This window comes from Ursus americanus, chromosome 19 (assembly GCF_024610735.1).
Source record: "Ursus americanus isolate L20-20 chromosome 19, mUrsAme1.1.p, whole genome shotgun sequence".
Taxonomy (NCBI): Eukaryota; Metazoa; Chordata; class Mammalia; order Carnivora; family Ursidae; genus Ursus; species Ursus americanus.
In genome coordinates, this window is record NC_142145.1 from 13,203,496 (window position 1) to 13,227,802 (window position 24,307).

Below are 24,307 nucleotides of genomic sequence, written 5' to 3' on the forward strand. Positions count from 1 at the left end.
ACATGATTAGCTACATAGTAAAGTCCAAACAATCTATAGACATTAGAATAAATAAGAAAATTTACCAAGGTGCCTAGATATAAAATCAATACTCAAAAGATAGCTGCATTTCTACACACTAAAGAGAAATTGTAATTTTTTTAAATGCCATTTAAACTAATCAATATTAACAGCAATCAGGCCAGTGATTTCTGGAGGATAGGAAAAAGTGAGAGGAAAAGAGTGGGAGGAAAGGGGTACGAAGGAGCAAAAGGAAACCTTTGAGGGTGATATGATCATTTTTCTTCATTATGGTGATGGTTTAATGGGTGTATTTGGCTATCTATACTGTTATCAAATTATTATCAAAATACGCAGTTTATTGTATGTCAATTATACCTCAATAAAGTTTGGTGAAGATGCAGAGAAAAAGGAACACTTGTACACTGATGTGAGTGTAAAATGGTGCACTGACTTTAGAAAACAATTTGATATCATCTTGTAGCACGTGCATATATGTCCTATAGCCTAGTAACGGCATTCCTAAGTATGTATCTAAGAGCAGCATTTCTCAAGGAGGTCGTTTATTATAGGATTTTGATTTTTTTTTAAAGATTTTATTTATTTATTTGACAGAGAGACAGCCAGCGATAGAGGGAACACAGGCAGGGGGAGTGGGAGAGGAAGAAGCAGGCTCCCAGCAGAGGAGCCTGATGTGGGGCTCGATCCCAGGACTCCGGGATCACGCCCTGAGCCGAAGGCAGACGCTTAATGACTGAGCCACCCAGGCGCCCCAGGATTTTGAATTAAACAGTTCACTGTACATGGTACAGTACTGTTTAATACTTTGCATGACATTTTATTCTCTGAGCCCCTGCCCCATAAATGCCAATAGTATCTACTTTCTACATTTTCCAGACCTTCTGCAATTAAGGTGAAGTCATGTGATTAGTTCTGGCCAATGAGCCATGAGAAGTGACCCCTTGAGCAGAAGTGACAGGGGTCACTTCTACACCCAAATATACAAGAGCCAGTTCATGACTCTCCTGCTATCTCTTTCCATGCCTAAGCACCAAAAGAAGGCTGCATGTTCCAAATGTTTTAAGAGAGCAGAGTCTCCATCAGGCTGGGTCCCTGGACAGTTATGTGAAAAAAGAAATCTCCACCAATCCACAGTGGACATTTAGGGGAATGAGAGAAAGCAGTTATGTTAAATCACTGACATCTGGGGGGGATTTGTTACTATAGAATAATTTAGCTGATCTGTTGACTGTTCAATAATTTCACAATCAAAACACTTGTACATATTACCAAATGTAACTCTAGTTGAGAACTACTGCCCTAGAAAATCTACTTCTATACCAGGAGGCATATCAATATAAAACTATTTCAGCAGCATTATTTATTATAACAAAAAACTAGAAGCAACCCAAATGTTCATCAACAGGAAAATTACTTAAGAAATTATGAGAATTTAGAACATCTACAGAGGGAAAAATACAGAAATGAAAACCACACACAGCAAGCAACATAGAATCTTATTATAAACAACCTAATACTGAGTGGATAAATTCAATCACAGAAGCCCACACATAGTACAATACCATTTTTATTCAGATCAAAAACAAGCAAAACACAGTTACATGATTAAACTTTTTTCAAAAAAGAAAATGATGAATATACATTCTAGGACAATGGGTGGATACCTTTGGGATTGGGGAGGCAACAGGACAGATGTAAAGAGAACACAGGCAGAAACACTGGCACTGATACTGCCATAATTCCTAAACTGAGTAGTAGGTTAATGGTTACTCAACGTATTATGCATCATAATTTAGCAACTATCAAGTAAAATATTAAAATATTATATCTAAAAATCTATATTAAATTCCAAAGGATAAATTAAATAACGTAATACTTGAACAATGAATAGAAACTTATCTATTAAATAATGTTCCCCAACAATTCAATTTTAAGAGTGCTTTATTTAACTTCATAGTTGGAATGCAACATTTGAAAATGTAAACTAAATGATCACGCTCAAGTGATGCGTCAGATTTGATTATCAGCAATTACTGCTACGGTATGGCCAATCTATCTTATACTTCATTTCTAGCTCTTCTTCATACATATTTTAAAAAACAAAAACCTTCCATGTACTCTTAGTTTTTCCTTTAACAGAATGAAACAGAATGAAAAAAGGAATAGATAAACATTAATGAAAACTCAGATTGCAAAGAGTGAATTATTTTTCCCTAACTCGGTCAACAGGTTTTAAAAGACTGTTTTTCAACATACTCAATTATTTTTAAAGGCATAGTGTAAAACAGGTTTTACAAGGTCTGTCTGTGAGAAAAGGAAGCCATTTCAATTTATTCAATGGTAGAAATCCATCCAATAATAGGCCTGGGAAACAAGGCAAGTCTCTAGCTCTGAATGAAAATGCTAATTATAACTCGATCTTCTGACCTTATCTGAACATTCCACTGCTTTCCTGCCTCTGCTTCTCTGAGCACAATAATCTTCCTGACCATCTCCTTCATATGTCAAGAGATTTTTCACCCTTCAAGTTTTATTGTAATTGCTACCTCCTTCATTACAAAATTCCCTGATTCCCCACAAGAAAATGTAATCTCTCCTTCCACTCATCTCCTGCACCACTTTTCTGCATCTCTCTTAGAGCAGATATTGATGTGCCCATCCTTCATCTCTGCATAGTAAATTATAAGCAATTCAAAGGCAGGGATGATGACTTACCCACCTTGGTATTTCTGGGACACCAAGCAAAGTGGCTTCCCCACAGAGGTTATTTAATAAATAGCTGTATTAAATTTGCCTAAGCAAATGTCTACCATCACAGAGAAGAAAGAAACAGACTGTTGACCTAACAGGGCATCAAACATTAAATATGCATTTTTAATGATGACCTATGGCAGTAATAATGATGACTAATTTTTCAGAATTCAATCCAGAGGACAAAATCTTCAGTAATAAGATACCACTAATTCCTTGATGCTCAGACAAGGGTTAAGTAATGGTTGCAAAATAGGTGACTGAACTAGATCTAAATATACCTGGCAGCCTGGCCAAAATTTTTTTAAATGATCAAGTATTAGTCTTTTCAGGATTAGAATGAATAGCAGAGGCGTGTGTGGGGGAACTGACAGGGGCTATTTGTATAAGGAAAGACTAATTTAAATTATGAATGAAGAATGAATTTGCTACACAGCAGGTGAATAACAAAGCCATTTGCTACCACACAGATCTGATTTTACCTTCATTTCTAATCCCTGGAACCAGCAGATCAAACATTTGCCAATTTTAAAAAGTTCACTTTAACAAAATTTGTTTTTTCGCCTCCTCTATTTATATCCTCCATGTTCTGCCTTCTTTCCCATGCCTATTCAGGAAATGGTAAAGAAAATATTTGCTTAATATGCCCCCAATTTTCAAAAACCCTCTTCTTCATCCAAATTTGCCTTCCCATTTATTAAGAGATTATCTTATCATTTAAAAATTGGGAAATACTAACATATAATTATGGTAATGATACTCCCACCAACACTTGGGTATTAATAAATCGATCTGGCAAAAAAAGAATGTAACATTTTCCCAAGCAATCTGGTTCTTTCTATTTCATAAACGATAGGAATAAAATAATTATCATGCCCAAAGAAAAGCAGCTAGTAATGTTGGTAATATCTATCAGCCATATCACAGCTTTTCTCTGAAACAAGTTAACATTTCAGGTTCAAAAATTATGACTGGCTGAAGTGATAAACAAAAAAATGTTAACTTTGGGGCGCCTGGGTGGCTGAGTTGGTTAAGCTTCTGCCTTCAGCTCAGGTCATGATCCCAGGGTCCTGGGATGAGCCCTGCACTGTTGTTGGGCTCCAAGCTCAGCAAGGAGTCTGTTTCTCCCTCTCTCTCTGCCCCTCCCGCTGTTCATGCTCCCTCTTCCTCTCTCAAATAAATAAAATCTTAAAAAAAAACAAAAACAAAAAAACTGTTAACTTCGCTGGTCACTACACAAAGAGAGACAGGTAAGCCAAAGTTGGATCCAAGACTCATGCAAGAGAGAGTCTAACTTTTGGTAAGCATGCTTGAATGGTCCTAAAGCCATGGACTTCAGGATCGTTATACTATACTACACAATATATACTCAACGTATCAAGAGATGTCTACTCATAAAGAATAATTTATCATCTACAGCCTAAAATATAATACTGAATTTTAGTTGCTCTGTTTTCAGGCCTGTCAGTAAGATGCACGTACTAATAAAGTGATGATCACTGGGGCCACACGTGGGCCAACGGCATCGTTATCTTCCACAGCTCCACCATCCAACAATGCCCACTGGTAGAGCCCAACAGGAACTGAATTAAACCTTAGATGAGTGAAAACCATGGACCCCATATTACAGAAATGGCTCAAAGTAAGCTTAATGATACTGGGAAACCTGTGAGTATTTTGTTCATTTTAAACTTACTTTTCCACCAATTAGTGGCAGAACATGCATCTTTCCAGTCAAGCTGTCTTTCACAGATGATACTATTAGGCAGGTCCCACAAAGGATGACTTGGCGTCTGGTCCATCGGTTTACTGGCAACTGCATTTTGCCTTTACGGACATTATACATTCCTGAGAGCTGAATCCGTTCAGAGCTACCGGTGCTGTGAGGTTTTCCTGAAACAAACACAAGCAAACATTTTAGTCCAAAGAAACTGGGCTTTTTAAATTTATTTATAAGATTTTATTTATTTATTTGACAGAAGAGGGGGGAGTAGCAGAGTGAGAGGGAGAAAAACAGACTCCCCACTGAGCAGGGAGCCTGATATAGGACTCAATCCCAGGACCCCAGAATCATGACCTGAGCCGAAGGCAGACGCTTAACTGACTGAGCCACCCAGGTGCCCTAGAATTGGGCTTTTTTTCAACTCATTGGCCTACCAGATAAACTACCAGGGCAACAGAGAATTATTAGGCAACAATCTTATTTACAATTGAGAGACTGAAATCCACAATAATACAATTATGGTTAAGAACTACCAGATCTACTCCACAGACACATTTTAATTTTAGGTGAAGAAAAGCTTTTCCCTTAAAACCTTCGGAAAAGACCATTTTAAGTCCTCTGTTATAACCCAAGTTTTATTTCCTTCTATATCCTTCACATTTTTGTTTTTTACATTTAAAGAAGGGATGACTTCAAGATTTTTATAAATGGCTACAGTTAAGTACACTGAGAGGAAAATAACATTCAAGATCTAGCATTTAATGAAACTAATCAGTTTTAATGGAATTAACTGCTGATATTCTTCCTCCTACAGTTACTCAATGTACATTCACTATTAAGGAGACAAAAAATGACTTTTCTAATAAGAAAATGCTACTCTATAATGATAGGTTAAGTCCTCAAAGATAGACTTAACACCAGTCTAGGAAGGATGGTGTGTGGTCGTGCGTGTGACTCATGGAGGGAACACAGAGACAGAGAGAGAGGCACTGAGACACAGAGACAAAGTGCTGGGAAAGATCTTAAGAGTCTTCGTTTCCAAGATGGAAATGAATCTTGACATTCAGACAAGTCCCATCAGCTGGATGGGAGAACTATGAGTGATGTATGACAGTGTTATAAACAAGGAGCAAAACATTCCCAGTTGTAGACACTGAACGTATAATAGCAAAGAGTACTGAAACCCATGCTCAACAATAAACTAATGAGAAACACGTGTCCTTGAACAGGACCCAAGCCAGAAGGGTTGTATTTACTTGGAAATTTGCCTAGTTGCCAAAGGCTAGCAGAAGAAATATATTCAAGGGAAATTATATTCTTATGAATTTTAAAAATTCACATAAATACCAAGTAGTTTTGGTAGATGTCTAATACCTACTAGAAAAGGAAACAGGAAGAGTAGCAGTACCAAAAATAGATCTCGAGAGATCCAGAGTGTTGGAACCCTCCCAATACATACCTTTGGGCAGAAATAACAAAACCAGCAGGTTTTGAATTTCACTTCCTCTTTCTCCCAGTATATCAAATGTTTTATAAAATAGATACTGCATACTACATAATTTTGCTGGGGCTGGGCCAGAATGAAGTGTAACAGTGGTTCAGCTATTTGAACTTGGTGCCCAGCAAACAACTACACACAGCTAACACCCTCAAGGGAGCTGAGAGATCCACTGATTTGTTCAGTCACGAGATGCTAATGCCCCGCAAAGAGGTAGGAAGCCCAGGAGACTTCAGATCAGACGTGACTTGCGAAAGGCTGCCAGTGATGGATCAGACCACAGTCATTCGCTTGTCCCCTTCCATACAAGTTCATTTACCTAGAGAGAAAAATGTTCAGACTTCCAGTCTAAGAGCCCCTTTCTACATGACACTGCTCCTGTAGGGAAGAAGGTAAGGGTAAGACTACCACTTTCTAAAATACAATTTCCACGAACGTAAGAAACTAACATATGCTTATGAGGAATCTGATCTAAATATGCACGTGCACGCATGTGCACAAATGCATGCACGCGCGCGCACACACACACACTCTTACATGCAGACTAACGAACGCAAAGAAGGAGACATTTTATTTAGCCACATCTGAGAGTGGCTTCAAGGACACTTGTTAACCTGTCACACTTATGTAGATCTGTGGGTAACCACAGACTGAAGAAAAAGACAACAGGGGTACATAAAGACAGCCCTTCAATTCTCTCAACTCCGCAAAAATCCTAGAGAAAGCCCCAGAACAAATCACCAGATAGAGTGGACTATACGTCCCAGATGGGATAAATATATAGAAGAGTATGGAGACATCAAGAGAGACAGGCTTTTTATTCGCTAGGTAGAAAAATTCCCAAAGGGCCTGAATAGTCCTGAAGCCTAATGGTAAGATCAGTCTGTCCTTGGAAAGCCCTAAACATCCCAGTCTGAATCAAACCCCTCCTTGCCTTGTTCTGAGTGAATTTCAGTATCCTTGTGGTCTGCTCCCTCCCCAGGTGTTCCAGATCAGACACGTCCTCAGGACTTGCTGTGTACAAACAAGGCTGTGGGGAATATGGACGTCAATAAGCTATGTACCTGGGCAGTCACCCAGATGCACCCTCCTTTGCATCAGACTTCCTCATTCTACGACAAAAGGAATTATTTTCTCTCTCCCTGCCAATTCTCAAACCTCTCAATTCAGAGGACTTCCAATTGTCCTCTGCTCTAATAAATATTGATAACACCAAGTAACCAATGCCTACCAGTTGAAAGTTGGACCTGTCATTAAAACTTTTATTTTAGAACTGTTACTCTAATTTCCTACAGGGTTAAGGCATTTCTTACACGATCTAAGAGGAAAGACAGACAGCAAAAGCAAGTATTTCAAGCTGAGATAGAGACCTGACCACAGCAGAGCGATTGAAGTCTCCTTCAGGCTTATCTGTCAGCAGGGAATTTTACTAAATAAATGATTAGAAGAGAGGTATTTATTTATATAAGGGAAACTACAGTCTGTTCTGCTACAATATTGTGATTCATTAATACCAATTAGCTCATATGATTGTAAATAGGGGAATGGTATCATTTTAATATGCATAGTGTTGATTCAAAAATATTTACTCTAGAATTGTAACTTTCAATAGAAAGGAAAAAGCCCACAGCAAATATGCTATCTCAGTGCCCACAAGCCAGCATTTCTATTGTTCTGTTATCGTGCAGTTTTAATATTCCTTAAGGCAACTCAACTTCCAGCCACACTGGGATGCCCACGTGGGCCATCTGGGTTATCTCCCAAGGCCCCATCATTACTTTTGTTAGTATTCTGGTTATAAAGATGCATGGACTTATAGTCCTGCCCCCTTCCAATTGCATTTTATTTTTATTTTACAATTTTGGAGAACGTGAGAATTTTCAGGAATATATATATATAGCAGAAACACCTGTTTTAACTAAAGACCATTTAAACAACAAAGAAGTAAGTACAAATTTGGTTGTTGCCAATCACGTCTTTGCTAAATATATAACCATGTCTATCATTGCAGAAGTTTAAAAATATGTCCACAAAATTCTTTTAAATTCTTCCCCTCAAAAGGTAGAGCCGAGTTCCACTCCTCTTGCATGTGGACTCTACTTAGTGACTAGCTGCTAACAAACAGAATGTGGCAGAAGTGAAGCAACTTCTGAAGGTCATAAAGGGCACAGAGCTTCCTCCATGCTCTCTCTAGGATCACCCGCTCTGGGGAAACCAGCTGCATGTCCTGAGGACACTGTGGAGACCCTATGTAAAGGCCAACAAGGTGACGCACTGAAATTTCCTGCCAACAGCCAGTGAGGAACTGAGGTCTCTTTTCACCAGCCATGTGACTAAGCGATATCAGAAAAAGATCCTCCAGCCCTGGTCAAGCCCAGAGAACCGCTACCCCCAAGACATACTGACTGCACACCTCATGGTACTTGAGCCAGAAGTGCCCAGCTAAGCCACTCCACTCATGACCTCCTGATTCAGAGGAACAAGGTGACAATAAATGTGTGGTGTTTTAAGCCATTAAGTTTCGGGGCAATAACTAATACAACTTTGCGAAGTTGGTTTCACTTAGTGAAACCATTCATTTACCTGAACGTAGTATTACTTAAATAACCCAAATTTCCCTAAAATCATCTACAAATTTACAGAACTTTGTATAAACTAGTGAGGGTCTACTATAATCAGAATAGTAAAAAACCAAGCATAAGAATAGTATATTACACAATCACAATGTCCAAAACTTTCGAGACTGAAAGTATTCATGAGGATATGGCACCAAAAACTAAGGAAGTCTGATCGCTGCACAGACGTTAATGGAAGAATTTACCATGTCCCTGGAGCTGAAAATGGTCAGGAATGAGTGAAAACATTCAACCCTCACCCTCACCTCCGCTACCTTTGGAGCTTAGACTGATAAAACTCTAAAGCATGTTTCTTATTGCATATAAATCCTTAAATCCTTCTTGACTACCTTCAGTGACAGAAAGACGGAATTAAATTACTTGCCTAGGGTCATTTCAAGAGCTGGCAGAAGGATTTAAACAACCCATAACAAGGTCTAGAGGCCTGAGCACTGAACTGGCACCTGGGAATTTTGTCTCACAGCTGAAAGGCTCAACAAGCTCAGCAAGACGTGCTGGCAGGAGCTTTGAAACAGATTTAAGACTAGCTGCTTTTAGCTAATGGAAATGACAACCAGCTGCTAAATAGATCTGGAGAGGGTTAATTTATGTATCAGATCAAAATGTATAAAGTCAACTGCCCAGTAAATCTGGCTTCTTACTGACAGCTATTCGGTTTGATGAGGTTTGTCTGTATCCCCAAAATTACTGTAGACCCCTATCGCTGAGAAATGTCAGGACTTGAACCTTTCTCTAATCTCTAAATTCTTGAATACCACTAGAGCTTATAATTTCCCTTATAATATTAATTAGAACAGTACCTGGAAAATGTGAGCTAGCCCTTCGTATTCTTACCGATTCTATAAACACAGACCCAAAATAATTTTTTAAAAATCAACCAAAGCAAATTCTAATATAAACTATAATAAAATTAGCCAGGAATTTAAAAAATTCGAGAAGTCAAAGTAATGAAGATGATTACCATGACTGTAGACTGTATGTAATATATAACAAACTATAATAAATTAAAATGCTAAAAGAAAATGCTGAATGAAGACAAGTTACAGCAGAGGGCTTCTAACCAGCCTGCACCAAAACCACCTGGAAGGAAGGCTTTCTCAAAACAGAATGCAGGGCTCCACTACCCAGAGTTTCCAATTCAGTAATTCTGGGTCAGGGATAGAGATTCTGCTGATGCTGCAGGTCTGAGGACCACCACTCGAGACCCACTGAGCTACAGCCTTAGGTTAACAACATCCTTTCGACCTGGTGATCATCAGCATTTGGTTGATAAACCTTAACCAAAGAAGCAAGGCATCAAGTTGGGGAAAGGATGAGAAAGGCAACTAGAAATGAACTAGAAGAGCAGGTGCTGCTTTTAGACCCGCGTCGCCCCTCCTTCCTTCCCTCACCTCCTGTTCTCACAAGGAACTTGTTCATCTCTCAGACACCTTTAGATTCTCCTCCATTGCATCATCAAAATTACCCCTAGTTGTCTGAATACCCAATGCTCACATCTCTTCTTGTATATTTAGAGAAGGTATTTTCTTCAAAGGTGGGTTTCATTACACTCTTGCATTCAGAGAGACCATAACCCTTCCCTGATTTATGAGTTCCTTCAGCTCAGCTCCAGGAGCAATACATGGCTAGCTGGTGTGGCCTCCCCTTATTAACTTCACATTTGGCAAAGAAAATGCATAGGAGAAATTTCATCAAATCAACCTTCACCTGTCAGTTCAATGTCTTCGCCATCTGTTACTTCCCAGAAATGGCAGTCTCGTCTTTCCGTGCATAACCAGACCATACCTAAGAGCCTTTTCAACATTCTCCTTAGTGTTTCTTTCTCATTGGATGAGGAATTTTTTCCTTGGCTAGAAAAATCACTGTAACGGTTTTGCTAACTTTTTATTGTCAAGTCCATTATAGTGCATGGTGGACTTACTCAGGTCCACAGGTTTGTCAAGCTTCTGCCACATTTAACATTCTTAAATTACCTACAACTTCTATTTTCTGGCTAAAAATCATCCCTTTGGTAGACTGAAGAAAAATTTTCATCACCTGCTTTCCCAGCTGGCTTTATTTTTGTCATACTTCTCCACAAAGGATAACGTCATAAAGCAACAAGCATTAAAGCATAAAACACCGTGAGTGAAGAGAAACAGCTGAACTTCTCAAAACAATGAAGCCGGGCAGCAGGTCTCATGTATGTTTGATTCAAATGTAGGCCTCAGAAAAACTACAAATGACTATTTATCATGAGGCTCAGGAGGCCTTGAGATGACTACATCTTAAATCTGAGAATGCCTAAGGTCCAATATGCCCATAACCGCTCTCAAAAGGATAAACATACTCACTACCTCCTTTAGATAAAAACTGTGACTTGTGTCAGAGGTGATGCACACAGCTGTGGGCGTGGAAATCAGGATGATGAAGGCAGACAGCACCAGAGCTCCAGCTGAGTCAAGTGTTCACCAAGGGATACTTTTATTAAAAGGAGGGTTGTGGAGTTCCAATGAGGCACGCACACATTGATAAAAAAAAATGCTAAAATAGAAACTCTAAAATCAAGCATGAATGATTTTTGGATAATCCACACCACTACTCCTCTCTCCTACTAATAAAAGAGACCTGATATGTTTCAGTTCCCTTTGCTGTGAAGAACAGACTTTAGCCGAGATGACCTGACAAGGTTACCAAGAGCAATGTCCACGCAATCCTGTCAAGACGCAGTGTAATTCAAAATGCTCTTCTGCCTCCTCACTGGGAGGTGGGTTTCTGGTTTATGTTCCACTTTATAACGCATACTGATAATGTTTAAATTTTATAACAGAAACAGATTCCAACTCCTAATTCCTCTCTACTGCATTAGATAATAGTTAACTACCTAGCTTTTTTCCTACAAGGTTGATTACATTAAAGACATTAATCTAGATTCAGATGTTCTAAAACTGACCTTAAAAACTGTCTTATACCAATGTGACATTCTGAAACCCACCCATTCCAAACAGATGACCATCCCTCAACTTATTAGGAATCTAAAAAAAAAAAATTACAAAAATCTCCCATAATCAGTCCATTTATATGATTTACCTATAGGTAACTATGGGAAACTTGAGGAGCTTCATTTTAAACCTTCTCAGAATAAAACACAAAATGTACAAAGTTCTCACTTAAATTATTTTCTACTACTATTTTAAATATTGCCCAATCATTAAAAGTTAGCAGAATAGTAAAAAAAAAAAAAAAAAAAAAAACTAACACTACTTTCTTGGTAGCATTATAAACATTTTGAATTTTTTCAATTTTTTATTTGCAAATCATTTACATACTTGTAATCATAACATACACACCATCTTATATCCTGCTTTAGCCTCTTCAAATTGTATCATACAGGCTTTTCAACGTTGTCAGTCTTTATATCTTAAAGACTTGCAAGATATTCCATAAATAACCATTTGTTTACTCATTTCATTATTGAGGATTATTTCCAAATTTTCATTGTATGAACTGCTAAATCCAACTGCATGATTTTTTTGCGACTCCTGAGCTCTCTTTAATATAACCAGTTCTTTCTAGGCAGCAACTCTAAATTGGCTATAAATAAGCAAAATAAGCAAAATGAGCAAGGATAAGCATGCTTCCACTACTGAATATTTTTCCCCAAAGGAATGAGTGATCTTTGCAGACATCCTAAGAACATGTGAAAAAAAAACCCCAAACAGCACACTAAGCCATGTTATTAATAAAAATGAACCCACATCCACTATTTGGAAATAGATTTCAGATTGCTGATACTAGTAGATGTGTTTGAATAAGACATCGGAAGTCTCTACTTTTTAAAGAATAATTAAAAGAAAATAGACTAAAAAGCAAAAGAAAGAGAAAAAAAGGCCTATAATTTTTCTGGTGAAAACTTTTACACTTGTACACAAACAGCATTCTGATTTTATCCACCACTCCACCGCCCCCACCCCGGCCCTTACTCTGCCATACGTCACCAACTGGTTATAACTATAAGGAGCCGCAAAACACGGAACAATGGATAAAAACATTTCCAAACAACCACAGTGAAAAAATAGTTGTAATTGACTGTCATCGATTTTACAGTCCTTGTTATCATAAAAGCCTATTTAATACATCTTTCAGATCTAGGGTACTGATTTAATTCCTTGGTGACCAAATCATTTATTCACAAGTAAGACTTTTGATCTTTAGAGGGTTCTAGAACCCCAGAACTTCAGTGTTCCTGGGCCTTCGAGTTCCTCCGACTAACCTCATCCCGTGGCTTGTAAATTCCAGAGCAGGCCAAATATACAGTCTACTAGCTGTGACTCTTTCCTATGTGCAGGTCCAAAAACTAGCACGGTATCTGCAACAGACTAAGTGCTCAATGAGTACCCGTTGCATCAGTGAATAGACTCCTACGTTCTGGCCAAAGGAAACAACCACTTCTCAACATATACAGCTCAAATTACAAAAATTATGCAATCTATAGCTACATGTTTGGAAAGAAAGGATAGAAGAAAAAACAGGTGGCTCAAAACAAACTTTCTAGCTTCTAACAGTTTTTGGTTTATATTACAAAGAAAAACATTTGCCTAGAATTATCAGCCAAATATTTCAAACTTCTTTTCTAGAAACATTAAGAGAATTTTGTTTTTAAAGTAAAGGAAGAGGGGGTGTTATCAATGGGCAAATTAAAGTCATTCAACTGAATTATAGTATGTATGTAGTTTGACAAAATAGTCTGTCCTTATTTTCATCATAAAGTATATGAGAAGTATGAGAATAAATAGATACAAGTATATAGACTCAAAGATGAGTAAGAATCAGGCCAGGAAGAATCAGAAAGGAGGATAAATGAGAGGCTACACAAGTCATTTTTCCACAACAATAATGTCCACTTATTGTTTTTAGTGTCCCTGTAAACTAGAGCGCAAAATCCATCTCCAAAACTTGCTGAAAATAGGAAAGGAGTATTTGCTAGCTCATTCTTCAGACTATAATAAAGTGACTAGAAGAACAAAAACTTTTAAGGAACATGAATTTCCAGATACTTTGGAACCTTATTATCAGAAATTTAAGGGGCACGTGGCTAGTTCAGTCAGAAGAGCATATGACTCTTGCCGGGTTGTGACTTTGAGCCCCACGTTGGGTGTAGAGATTACCAACAAAAAAATTAACTTAAAAAAAATTTTAAAGCCAGTTCTTCATTTTCATTGTAATTTATGGAAGCAATATGTTATATTATAATGGAACAGACATCCAGGTCATACTTTTCAAATCTAAATTACCAAAGAGAAGTTTTAATTTTAATAGAGCAACAAATTATAAAATGTCATTATTCAAAACAATACAGGGGAGTTTGGAATGACTTAGAACACACACTGGAAAATCTAAATCCCACAACCAAAATAATAAAATAAAAGCTTCATGGCTACAAAATATATTAAAATGATTTTTAAAATATAAATGCACCAAAACATGATTTTGTATACAGTAGTGGCACATTTACATATGCTATTTTGGTAGAGCCCGGCTGGGTGTTTAATAATCCCCTTTCATCTTCCTGGATGCACATAGTAACTGCATTTGTCATCCTCTCTTGGAATTCTGCTGGAGTCTTGCAACTAGTTCTGGCCAAGGAAATGTGGGCAGAAATACATAAGCCACTTCTAGATCTGCCTATGCCATACACCCTCTTCCACGGGCTCCTCACGCATTGACCAGCTGGATGAAGATTGTCCAGAAGAATGCTCAGGAGGCTCAAGGAGATGGTGAGCCACGAGATGGAAGGAGCCTAGGCTCCTGAGTCACTTGGAATGGAGCTGCCTGACCAGAAACATCAGCAATGGACTTGATCATGAGAACAAAAGAAACCTGTATTAGGTTAAAGTATAAGATTGGTATGATTGGTTGTTTCAGCAGCTAAAACTTCTCTAGCACTGTTATACTCAAGTCAAAATTTCACCCCAACTAGAGCTGAAATAAATTGCTATCAAACACATGAGCAAACTTCTAAAACTGGGAACACCAGTATGCATAAGCAGGATGCCAAGTCTCTCATCCCTCTTATGACATCCGGGGGGGGGGGGGCTATGATCGGTTGTGCTACCTGCCACGAGGGAGGGGCAGAGGTGCCATCCATAACGGCAGCCAATTCTCCAGAAAAGGGACTCTGAGCAGCAGCTTGAATAGCAGGTACGGTGGCTCTGAAAGTAGCAACAATCCATCTTTCACTGAAAATTACTCTTGGAATCCTCAACTACTTGTATTAGTTATGGACATATATGCCTAAGTCTGCAACAACAAACTACCACAAACTGGGTAGACACAGTTGGGGAGTCTAGAAGTCTGAAATCAAGGTGTCCATGGAGTTGGCTCCTTCTGAAGGCTCTAAAGGAGAAGCTGTCCCAAGCTTCTCCCCTCAGTTCTGGTGGTTACAGGTAATCCTTTGACATTCTCTGCCTCGTGGCAACACAATCTCAATCTTTGCCTCCAACTTTCTACTTCCTTCTTTGTGCGTAGCTCTGTGTATCCTCTTCTCTTCTTATAAGGACACCAGTCATTGGATTTAGGGCCAACTGTAATCTAGTATGACCTCATCCTAACTTATTATATTTGCAAGGCACTAAAGTCACATTCTGAGGCTCTGTGCGGACATGAATTTTGGGAGGACACCTACTACACTACTGATCTCTGATCAAATCAAGTCTAATTTTCTTTGGTTTTACAGTTTTTTTTTTCAAAATTTGAAAATTAAGTATTTATAATACTACCTTTGTTCAGTACTGCCATATTGTATTCTCTATATACAGTGCAGTGAGTATATTATTAAGTTTATTACAATAAAATTTACTTAATCACAAAGTGTCACCTAAGATCAAGTAATTGTGTTAGCTGAGCTCTAAAACGATTGCTAGGTACAATATGGCATTTTGACCTTTAAATGTTAAAGGCAAATGCCCCAGCAGACAAAAGTATCATGTCTCTAAGCACTGGATCTGGAAATTCAAACTACTAAAGATACATGAAGCATTCCACGATTTTTGTCTGCAGTAGGGCAATAGCTTGGCTGAAGACCACTAATTGGAACATCAGTAGACCGTGCCAGGGCTAGCACTTCACTTCCCTCTACGTCAAACAAACTTCTTTCGAAGTTAAACAAACCTCGTTGTTTATTTAACTGTCTTCAAGAGAAGCTCTTAGCACTAGAAGAAGACTTAAAAACCATGAAGATTAACCCTGCAGACTATCAAAGTCTTACATATTTTTTCAACAATTTTACATACTTTTGGTACCTACTAACAACTCCAAGTGACGCTAGCATCCATCAGTTAAATAAACCAACTGGATGGTGAACTAAAATGCCAACACATGTACAAACAATGTGCACATTAGTTATAAAACTCTGAACAGAACAAACTTATTGAGCATACACACTCATTTAACCAACATCCAGAGCAAAAACTATCATCAAAAATAGTACACCTAACATTCAATTAGTTGTAAGATGTGCTAAGAAATGCCAATAAAATTTTTAATCATTTAAATATATTCAAGTTCATCACTATAAATCATTCTATCTTGGACTAGCAACCATATCCACATAGAAGTAGAAAAATCATTCTCAATTTCCCCCTCTCCCTCATTATCTTCAATTCTTATCAGCTCTATCCCCCAAACATATCCCAAATCCGATAGCTGTCATCCTTTGCTGACTGAACAACAACTTCTCAATTAGTTCTTTTGTTTCCATTCTCTAAGTCACTGTGGCACCCATCCACAAACCCTGTTGTAGGTTGAATTGCATTTCCCAAAAAGATGTGTTCAAGTCCTAATCCCCAGTACCTGTGAATGCAACTTGATATGGAAGTAGGGTCTTTGCAGATGCAATCAAGTTAAGATAAGGTCATATTGGATTAGGGTAGCTCTAATCCAGTGACTAGTGTCCTTATAAGAGGAAAATCTGGACACCGTCACAGAAGAGAGAATGGGCGTGTGACAATGGAGGTAGAGACTGGAGTGATGCAGTTGCAAAGCCAAAGAACACCAAGGATTGCCAGCAACCACCAGAAGCTAGGAAAGACAAGGAAGAGTCCTCCCCTAGAGCCTTAAGAGGGAGCACTTCTAGCTTCCAGGACTGTGAAATAAATTTGTCATTGTAAATCACCCGGCCTATGGTAATTTGTGACAGTAGCCCCAGAAAACAGGTGTCAGCAGGGCTGCACTCCCTGCAGAAGTTCTGGGGGAGAATTTGTTCCTCGCCACTTCCAGCTTCTGGAGCTGTCAGCATTCCTTGGCTTGTAGCCACAACACACCAGCCTGCAATTTCACTGTCTTCTCGATGTGTGACTCAAATCTCCCTCCACTGTCCCTTATAAAAAACACTTATGACTGGATTTAGGGCCCTGGATAATCCAGGATAATCCAGGATAATCATCCCATCTCAAGATCCGTAGCTTAATCACATCAACAAAGACCTTTTTTCCAAATAAGGTAACATTCACAAATTCCAGGGATTAGGACGTGGATAATCCAGGATAATCATCCCATCTCAAGATCCTTAGCTTAATCACATCAGCAAAGACCTTTTTTCCAAATAAGGTAACATTCACAAATTCTGGGGATTAGGACGTGAACATGCTTGGGAGCCATTACCACCTAACCATCTGAGGCATGGAAACACACGAATGTGTCAGGCAAGTGAATATACCTTAGTTAGAGAGGAGGGAGGCAGAAAACAGAGAGGACAGAGTAAGAAATGAGGGAAGGTGAGAGGGAGAGGGAACCATATGTTATGATGCACTTCTCCAGTGGTACTCTCATCTCTGCCAGGTAAGATCCTACCTATCTTTCAACCTGCAATTCAAATGATGGCTCCTATGCAAAGCCCTCCGCAATCCCCATTTTCCAGAGGCACGAGTATCCCACGTCACTATATTCATATCTTTACCCTAACCTTCTCCACACTCCCCCTCCACCCTCAATTTCTAGGACTGTAGACTCTCTGAAGTCAGCAGCCATGTCTCATTCATCTTTCAAGCTTCTGTAATTGTCACAGTATATGAGAAGAAGTAGGAAGAGGAAATAAAGCTAACATTAGTTATTAGTTCACATAAGTTATCTCATTTAATAAAAAAAGAAAGAAAGCTCTCAAAAACTGTAGTGAAAATGGTGGAGATTTCTGTCAACTTTACCACTACAGTTCAGAAAAGGCAAAAAAGGGGATTCTAGTTGGTTTCTGTAAAATGTAGAAGTTCCTTGAGTTCCCATCAATACCATCTGGTACCATATGCCTTTGCAAGATAAATCTGCAAAGACAGCACAGCAAGCAGCTCTTTTAAAAGAGCAAGCCAAGGTCATGCTTTCACCAGAACCTGGCCCAATGGCATGAGAACAGGCCAAGAGGCCCAATAACCTGGACACTTCATCCAACCAGCACATCCTAGGGTTTGTGCTATTGCCTGAACAACTGCTGCTATAGTTGCACTCGTTCTGTCCGATCTTTCACCTACAAAAAAATATACAGCCTCTGACTCCACTGTCAAATATACAAGTGAAACTCAACCAAAACCGAAATTGTGTGTTTTCGTTCATGCTGTGGGTATTGCTTTTTGGTGTCTCTCATGGATTTAAAAAGGAAAAAAACCCTCCTACTTTAGCATATAGAATAGAGTTTCCACGGTTTTAAATAAAGTCTAATGATAAATACATTAATACTACTTTAAAGAAAATATTAACACTGAAGTGTAAAATGAGAATTAAGGCAGGATTGGACTGAAAGTTAGGAAACCTGAACTCTAGACCTGGCTTTGCCGCTTACTAGCTCTATGACTTCAGATAAGTCATTTTACTTTCCAGGCCTTGACCTCTCAAATGGGGACAAAAAATGGGGAAATCAGATTAGATCACTGGTTAAGAAACTCTGTCCTTAGTGGTCTTAAGTCCTATCTTTCCCCCAACCCAACTTCTAATAAAGCAGTTATCACTTAGCAATTAAAGTAGTTCTTTTAAAGAAAAGTTCTGAGGGGAAAACACACACACACGCAGGTACACACAGGAACACACACAAACTGGATTATCTGATTACTAAGGGTCCTTCTTGGCACAAGGTCCTAGTTTTCTATGATTTACATATTAACCATTCCTCAGATATTTTTATTTCCCAGCTGTGTAAGAGTAGCTCCTTCATGGGCCCTATTTTTGTTAATAATAGTGATGGTGCCTTCAGTGTTGTTATACCTTTTATTGGTGCTATTTTCTTCTGTAAGAGGTCAGAGGACTGTGTGAGCTGTGTCTTTTTAATGTATTAATCGTTCCTGTGTACAATCTGCTAAAATCAAGCAAACTTTTAAAGACCAGAAGAATGTTCCTTCCTACTCACCCAACTGTGGCATTATAATTAAGGATCGTGGTTAGGAGTCAAAGTTAATGTTAGAAGGAAAAATATGACATTTTCATTTTTATAACCTTTCCAATGCTTACTCTGTGTATGTCTTCATAAATACTCAACTCCAGACAGAAAAAGATAGTCATAGTAGAGCTATTTTGAGCTTCTCTCAAATTAACGATTTGGAGCCCTTTCAAAAGTTACATGGTTATGACTTAATTTACACTGATATCACCTAGGCCTTGTCTCCCTAAAGGTAATCTGCTCAGGGACAAAGGAAAGTGAGGAAAATTTAGTTATTTTTTGTGTGCTGCAACAAAGTTTTGTATAAAAACAGCAAGGCAGTGGTTTCTAGTTTTCACATAAGATACATATTCCTATGGGGCGCCTGGGTGGTTCAGTTGTTAAGCGTCTGCCTTCAACTCGGGGCGTGATCCCAGAGTCCTGGGATTGAGCCCCACATCAGGCTCCTCCACTGGTAGCCTCCTTCTCCTTCTCCTCTTTTTTAAAAAAAGATATATAGTCCTAAAAATTCAAATTTAGTAACATTTATATTCCAGTCCTACTAAATTTCAATTCATAGTAAATGGAGTTTTATATGAGCTACATGAACATCTCTATGTGTAGCAGTGGGTATACAAGACAACAGGTTCCAAACCTCAAAAACCTTATAGTCTAGTTAAAGAGAACCAGGCCAGTACAGTATACTTTGATAGAAACCATGGCAGAAAAAGTACAGTGTACTGGGGCATCACATGAGGTACTGATTCCAAACAAAGGTGATTATTTAAGACAAGTAATTGGCATTAGAGAACTATTAACAAGTTTGCATATAATTAGTAGGATAATTATATGATTACATACATGGATGGAATCCAAAGAATGGGCTCATCACATCAGACTTTTAACTTCCCAAATTTATATCTCCAGCCCAGTCTTTTTTTTTTTTTTAAAGATTTTATTTATTTATTTGACAGAGACAGAGACAGCCAGCGAGAGAGGGAACACAAGCAGGGGGAGTGGGAGAGGAAGAAGCAGGCTCATAGCGGAGGAGCCTGATGTGGGGCTCGATCCCATAATGCCGGGATCACGCCCTGAGCCGAAGGCAGACGCTTAACCACTGGGCCACCCAGGCGCCCCATCCAGCCCAGTCTTCTTGCTTTTAACTCCAGTCTCCTTTGTCCAGCTGTCTACTCCCTATTTCCACCTGAATGTCCCCTCCTACTTTTCCAAGACTAACCATCTCCAGAAAAGGCAATTCCATCGAGTATCTTGAATAAAAACCCATGGTATACTCCTGGACTCCTCTTTTGAAACATCCCAGATCCAATCTGAGCTCCACCTCTGCCCTATCTTTAAAATATATCCAGAACTCAACCATGTATCAACCTTACTTCCATCTACACTAGATGTATTACCCTCATCTCTTTCAAGGATTTCTGCCATAGCTTGCTAGCTGGTCTTCCTGCTTCTGTCCTTGCCTCACACTAGTCTACACTCAACACAGCATCCGGAATGATATTCCTTTGCTCAAAAGCCTTCAATGACTTACAAACTCAAAGTAAAAACCTAGGTCTGCAAGTTCTATCGACCTGGTCCTCTACTAACTCTCTGACCTACTATCCCCTCCCACTTGCCCTGGCCATGTCCCCCCAGTCATACAGGCCTCCTTGTCTCGAGGCATTTGAACCCCCAAGTATTATCTCTGGTTATTTCTGTTCAGTCTTCCTCCCTCTAGTCTAAATCACTAACTTCTCAAACTAACCACCTAAAAACTTCCATATTAATTCTGGGTCTTCACATTTGTAATTTGGAGCTTTCTGTATTAACAATTACAAGCAGTTTCAAATGGCATTTATTCTTAGCTTGGCTCTTAATACTAACAAAATTAATTCATTAATTACCAATGAGTAAAAACTAAAAATTACATCAGGTAGTAGAATAAATCTACACATTATGTTTCATCAGCTAGATAAAACCTGACAGCTATTAAATAGACAAAAAAGTCCCAAGTCAATAGAAAAGCAAGGGAACACACATACAAAGTAAACAAAAATCTGAAAATGAATTAATTTATTTTCAGAAAAAGCATGGATTTCTTAAAACTACACCAAAAGTATGGATCACTACTTTAACTACTTTCAAAGCTCTCTCAAGCCTGGTCAAATCCTTTTTATGGAAACCTTACTAAGAATTATTCCAACTTTTTTGTTTAACAGAATAGTTTTTAATCTAAGAAGACTGCAGACAGGAACTTGAGGGGAGAGGAATTTTTCAGATTGGTTATATTTGTTGTGATGGAATTCAGCCTATATAATTCTAATAAAACACACATTCTCTTAAAGTCTGTATTTAAATCAGAAAATCAATTCTTATTCATCTTTCAAGACCCTGCTTAAGTATATCACATTTGTGCTTTTCTTTGCCTATCAGATTAATTCCTCTATCATCTGTCATCCCATAACACTACATATACTTCATACTTAAAGCATTACTTCATACAGTGTTAAAATTATTAACTTTTCTATCTTCTGTTAGTTCAGGAGCAAGAATCATGTCATTCACCTTTATATTCTTGTAGGGCCTAGCCCAGTGACAAACACACAGCAGATGGTCAATAAAAGTCTAAACAAATTAACTGAAATAACTGGAGATAAGTTAATAAGAAACTACTTCCAATGATGAGAAAAAAATCAACTTACATATGGTATTTTCTAACAATAATCTGGATATAAAAGAAAGAAGAAGAACATTTAGCTGATGGACTATACAAAACTTGTCTCTAACACAAAATGTCAAATACAAAATTTTGTATTTTTAGGAGCAAAGAAAGACTAATTACTAGCTATGGATACAAAATTATATACTACAATGATCAAAGACAATCAAGTATAAACCTCTCTACGAGACTACAAATATGACAAAATCCAGCCATTTTCTATGCCAAATCCAAAAAAAACCCTTTCAATTTCCACATTTATCATTTTTAATGGTGACAAACCTGTTAGAGCAGCATTAACTTCTTAGCCATTTGACTAGCTTTTTTACCCCAAGTTTAAAAGAATAAATGTTTCTCATTACTTCAGCTCTTATCAGCCCCTGCTTATTTGCATCTTCAGTTTTACTTCAGGTGTTCAGTTTTTAGATTAAACTGGAAGGGAAAATACCTCCAATCCCGACATACGGCAAAATGCTGCTCACCTCTCAGAGAGTACATGCCGGAGCCATGCTAGTGTGTAATCACACAACTGGACTCTCTTGGCCACACTGGACTCACCCACTCCATTACTCTCACGCAGCAGAAGAACTCTGGAATACATCACTGAATCAATTATTTCTAAATTCTTACCTCAGAATAATCCACCATATACAAACATCTTAGTTCTAGTTTTGTTTGCAAACTATGTGAGTACAACAATGGTATCTTCTTATTTATGCTTCTACCCCCATAAATCATAAACCTTCGAAGAACTGCTCAGTACATACAATTGAAATTTACTTAAAATTTTAGCCTAGTCCCTTAATTTGATGTTCTTGAGTTTTAGAATAAATACAACTGATGGAAAATATAACTTCCTAGACAAACTAAGGTGGATTATGACGAATAAGGACTCATCACTACCTCATATTTTGCCAATAATGTTATATTGGCATATATTTGTTGGCCAAAGATGTGAGAGTTTCCTTTCCATATGATAAAAAAAGAAAATTATTTTGTGGTTGCATACAATAATCCCTAAAGATTATTAACTTGAAAACAGAAAATCTGATTAATATATTCATGTTATAATAAACCAGAAGATTTCATTAGGAAAAGGAACAAGGGCAACTTTTTTCACGAAAAGGATTTGAAACTAAAGCTACATTTGCATAAATAATATACTGATTTAAGTTAATTCCTGATGAACTGAGCATTCACCTTGAGTTTTTATTTCTTGGCATTTCCCCAAATAGCTTCTGACTCTCTTTATCTTATCCCCTTTAGACAACACTTCAGTTCATATAATCCCAAACAAATTTATAGGGAAAATAAAACTATACTTAAGAGCTTTAGAATTAAAGAATATAATATCACACTAAGATCTGAGGGCAAAGTTCTGTTTAGATAAATAGGAAATTATGGATTTGAAAACAGATGTTAAACATCCTCAAAGATATAATTTCAACAATGCAGACAACATTCAGATAGTCCAACTACAGAGAGAATTAGTGTATACATAACACACCACAAAATTCTTATTTATCATCTTTTTATTTCCCTACAAAATGTTTGCCTCAGAAGTATTAATCTTTCAGAAGAAAGGGGTCTTCTCAAAATCTCAGGGCCAATACAAATACCAACAACAAAGAATCAACTAACCAAATACAAGCTATTCTCAAAGTATAATATACTTGCTCACCAGTCCTACTGCTATGACCATTTTATGCCTTATGCCTAAAAATGGGGAAATCAGGAGAAAGGAAAAAAAGTATAAATATTAAATAACAGGAAGGAATAACATACAAGATTTCCTTTCCTTCTGAGTCTATCAAAAAATTCATTTTGGAATTACTGTAAGAAATCAGTCTAGAAAGAAGAAATAGAAATCACTGATTTTCCTGACTGACTTACGTAAATTTTATCTACCAATCCTCCATTTTTCTATATGCATAAACACACCCAATGATGACTTCAAAGATGTAAGATATTTCTTGTGTTCAACAAAAAGACATGACTTCTAAGGGTAAAGACTGCATATTAAACTCCTGAACTTGAGTTCTTGTTTTGTTTTCTCTACAGACAGATGAAGAAAAGCAGATGGGCAGGTAGAAAAACCAGTTTGTTTGCAATTTAGGATAGTATAACAGAAACAGGACAAACAGAACAACAATTATTTGTATTAAAAGAACATTTTAACTCATTTAAAACTATTTGCAGAGGAGATTGGATTAGATAAAACATTTTGAAATACTTTATTTCCAAAAATCAATTTTGGCTATCCATATGGATGAAGAAAAAGAAAAAAGAATCTTGATCTGTACCTCACACCGTAAGTAGATATTATCATAGGAGAATATCTGTATTACCTTAACAAAGGCAAAGATTTCTTAAATAGGACACAAAAAGGAATCATAAGGAGAAAGTGGACATGTTGGAATACATTAAAACTAAGAATGTCTGCCATCAAAAGACACCATTAAGAGAGTGAAAAAAGCAAGCCACAGAATGGAAAAAAGGTATCTGCAACTTATATAACTAGCTAAGTAAGGACTCATATTCAGAATATATAAAAGAACCTCTACAAATTACTTAAAAAAAAAAAAAC

At 37.7% G+C, this 24,307-nt stretch overlaps 1 protein-coding gene across 1 annotated transcript in view; it reads right to left on the reverse strand.

The window, feature by feature from the left end:
• The window catches only part of PHLPP1 (PH domain and leucine rich repeat protein phosphatase 1), a 205,262-nt gene that overhangs the window by 97,096 nt on the left and 83,859 nt on the right, over positions 1-24,307 (reverse strand). Inside the window, exon 2 of the mRNA XM_045790230.2 lies at positions 4,469-4,665. Within this exon, the coding sequence (XP_045646186.2) occupies positions 4,469-4,665 (197 nt within the window). The remainder of the gene's footprint in view (positions 1-4,468; positions 4,666-24,307) is intronic.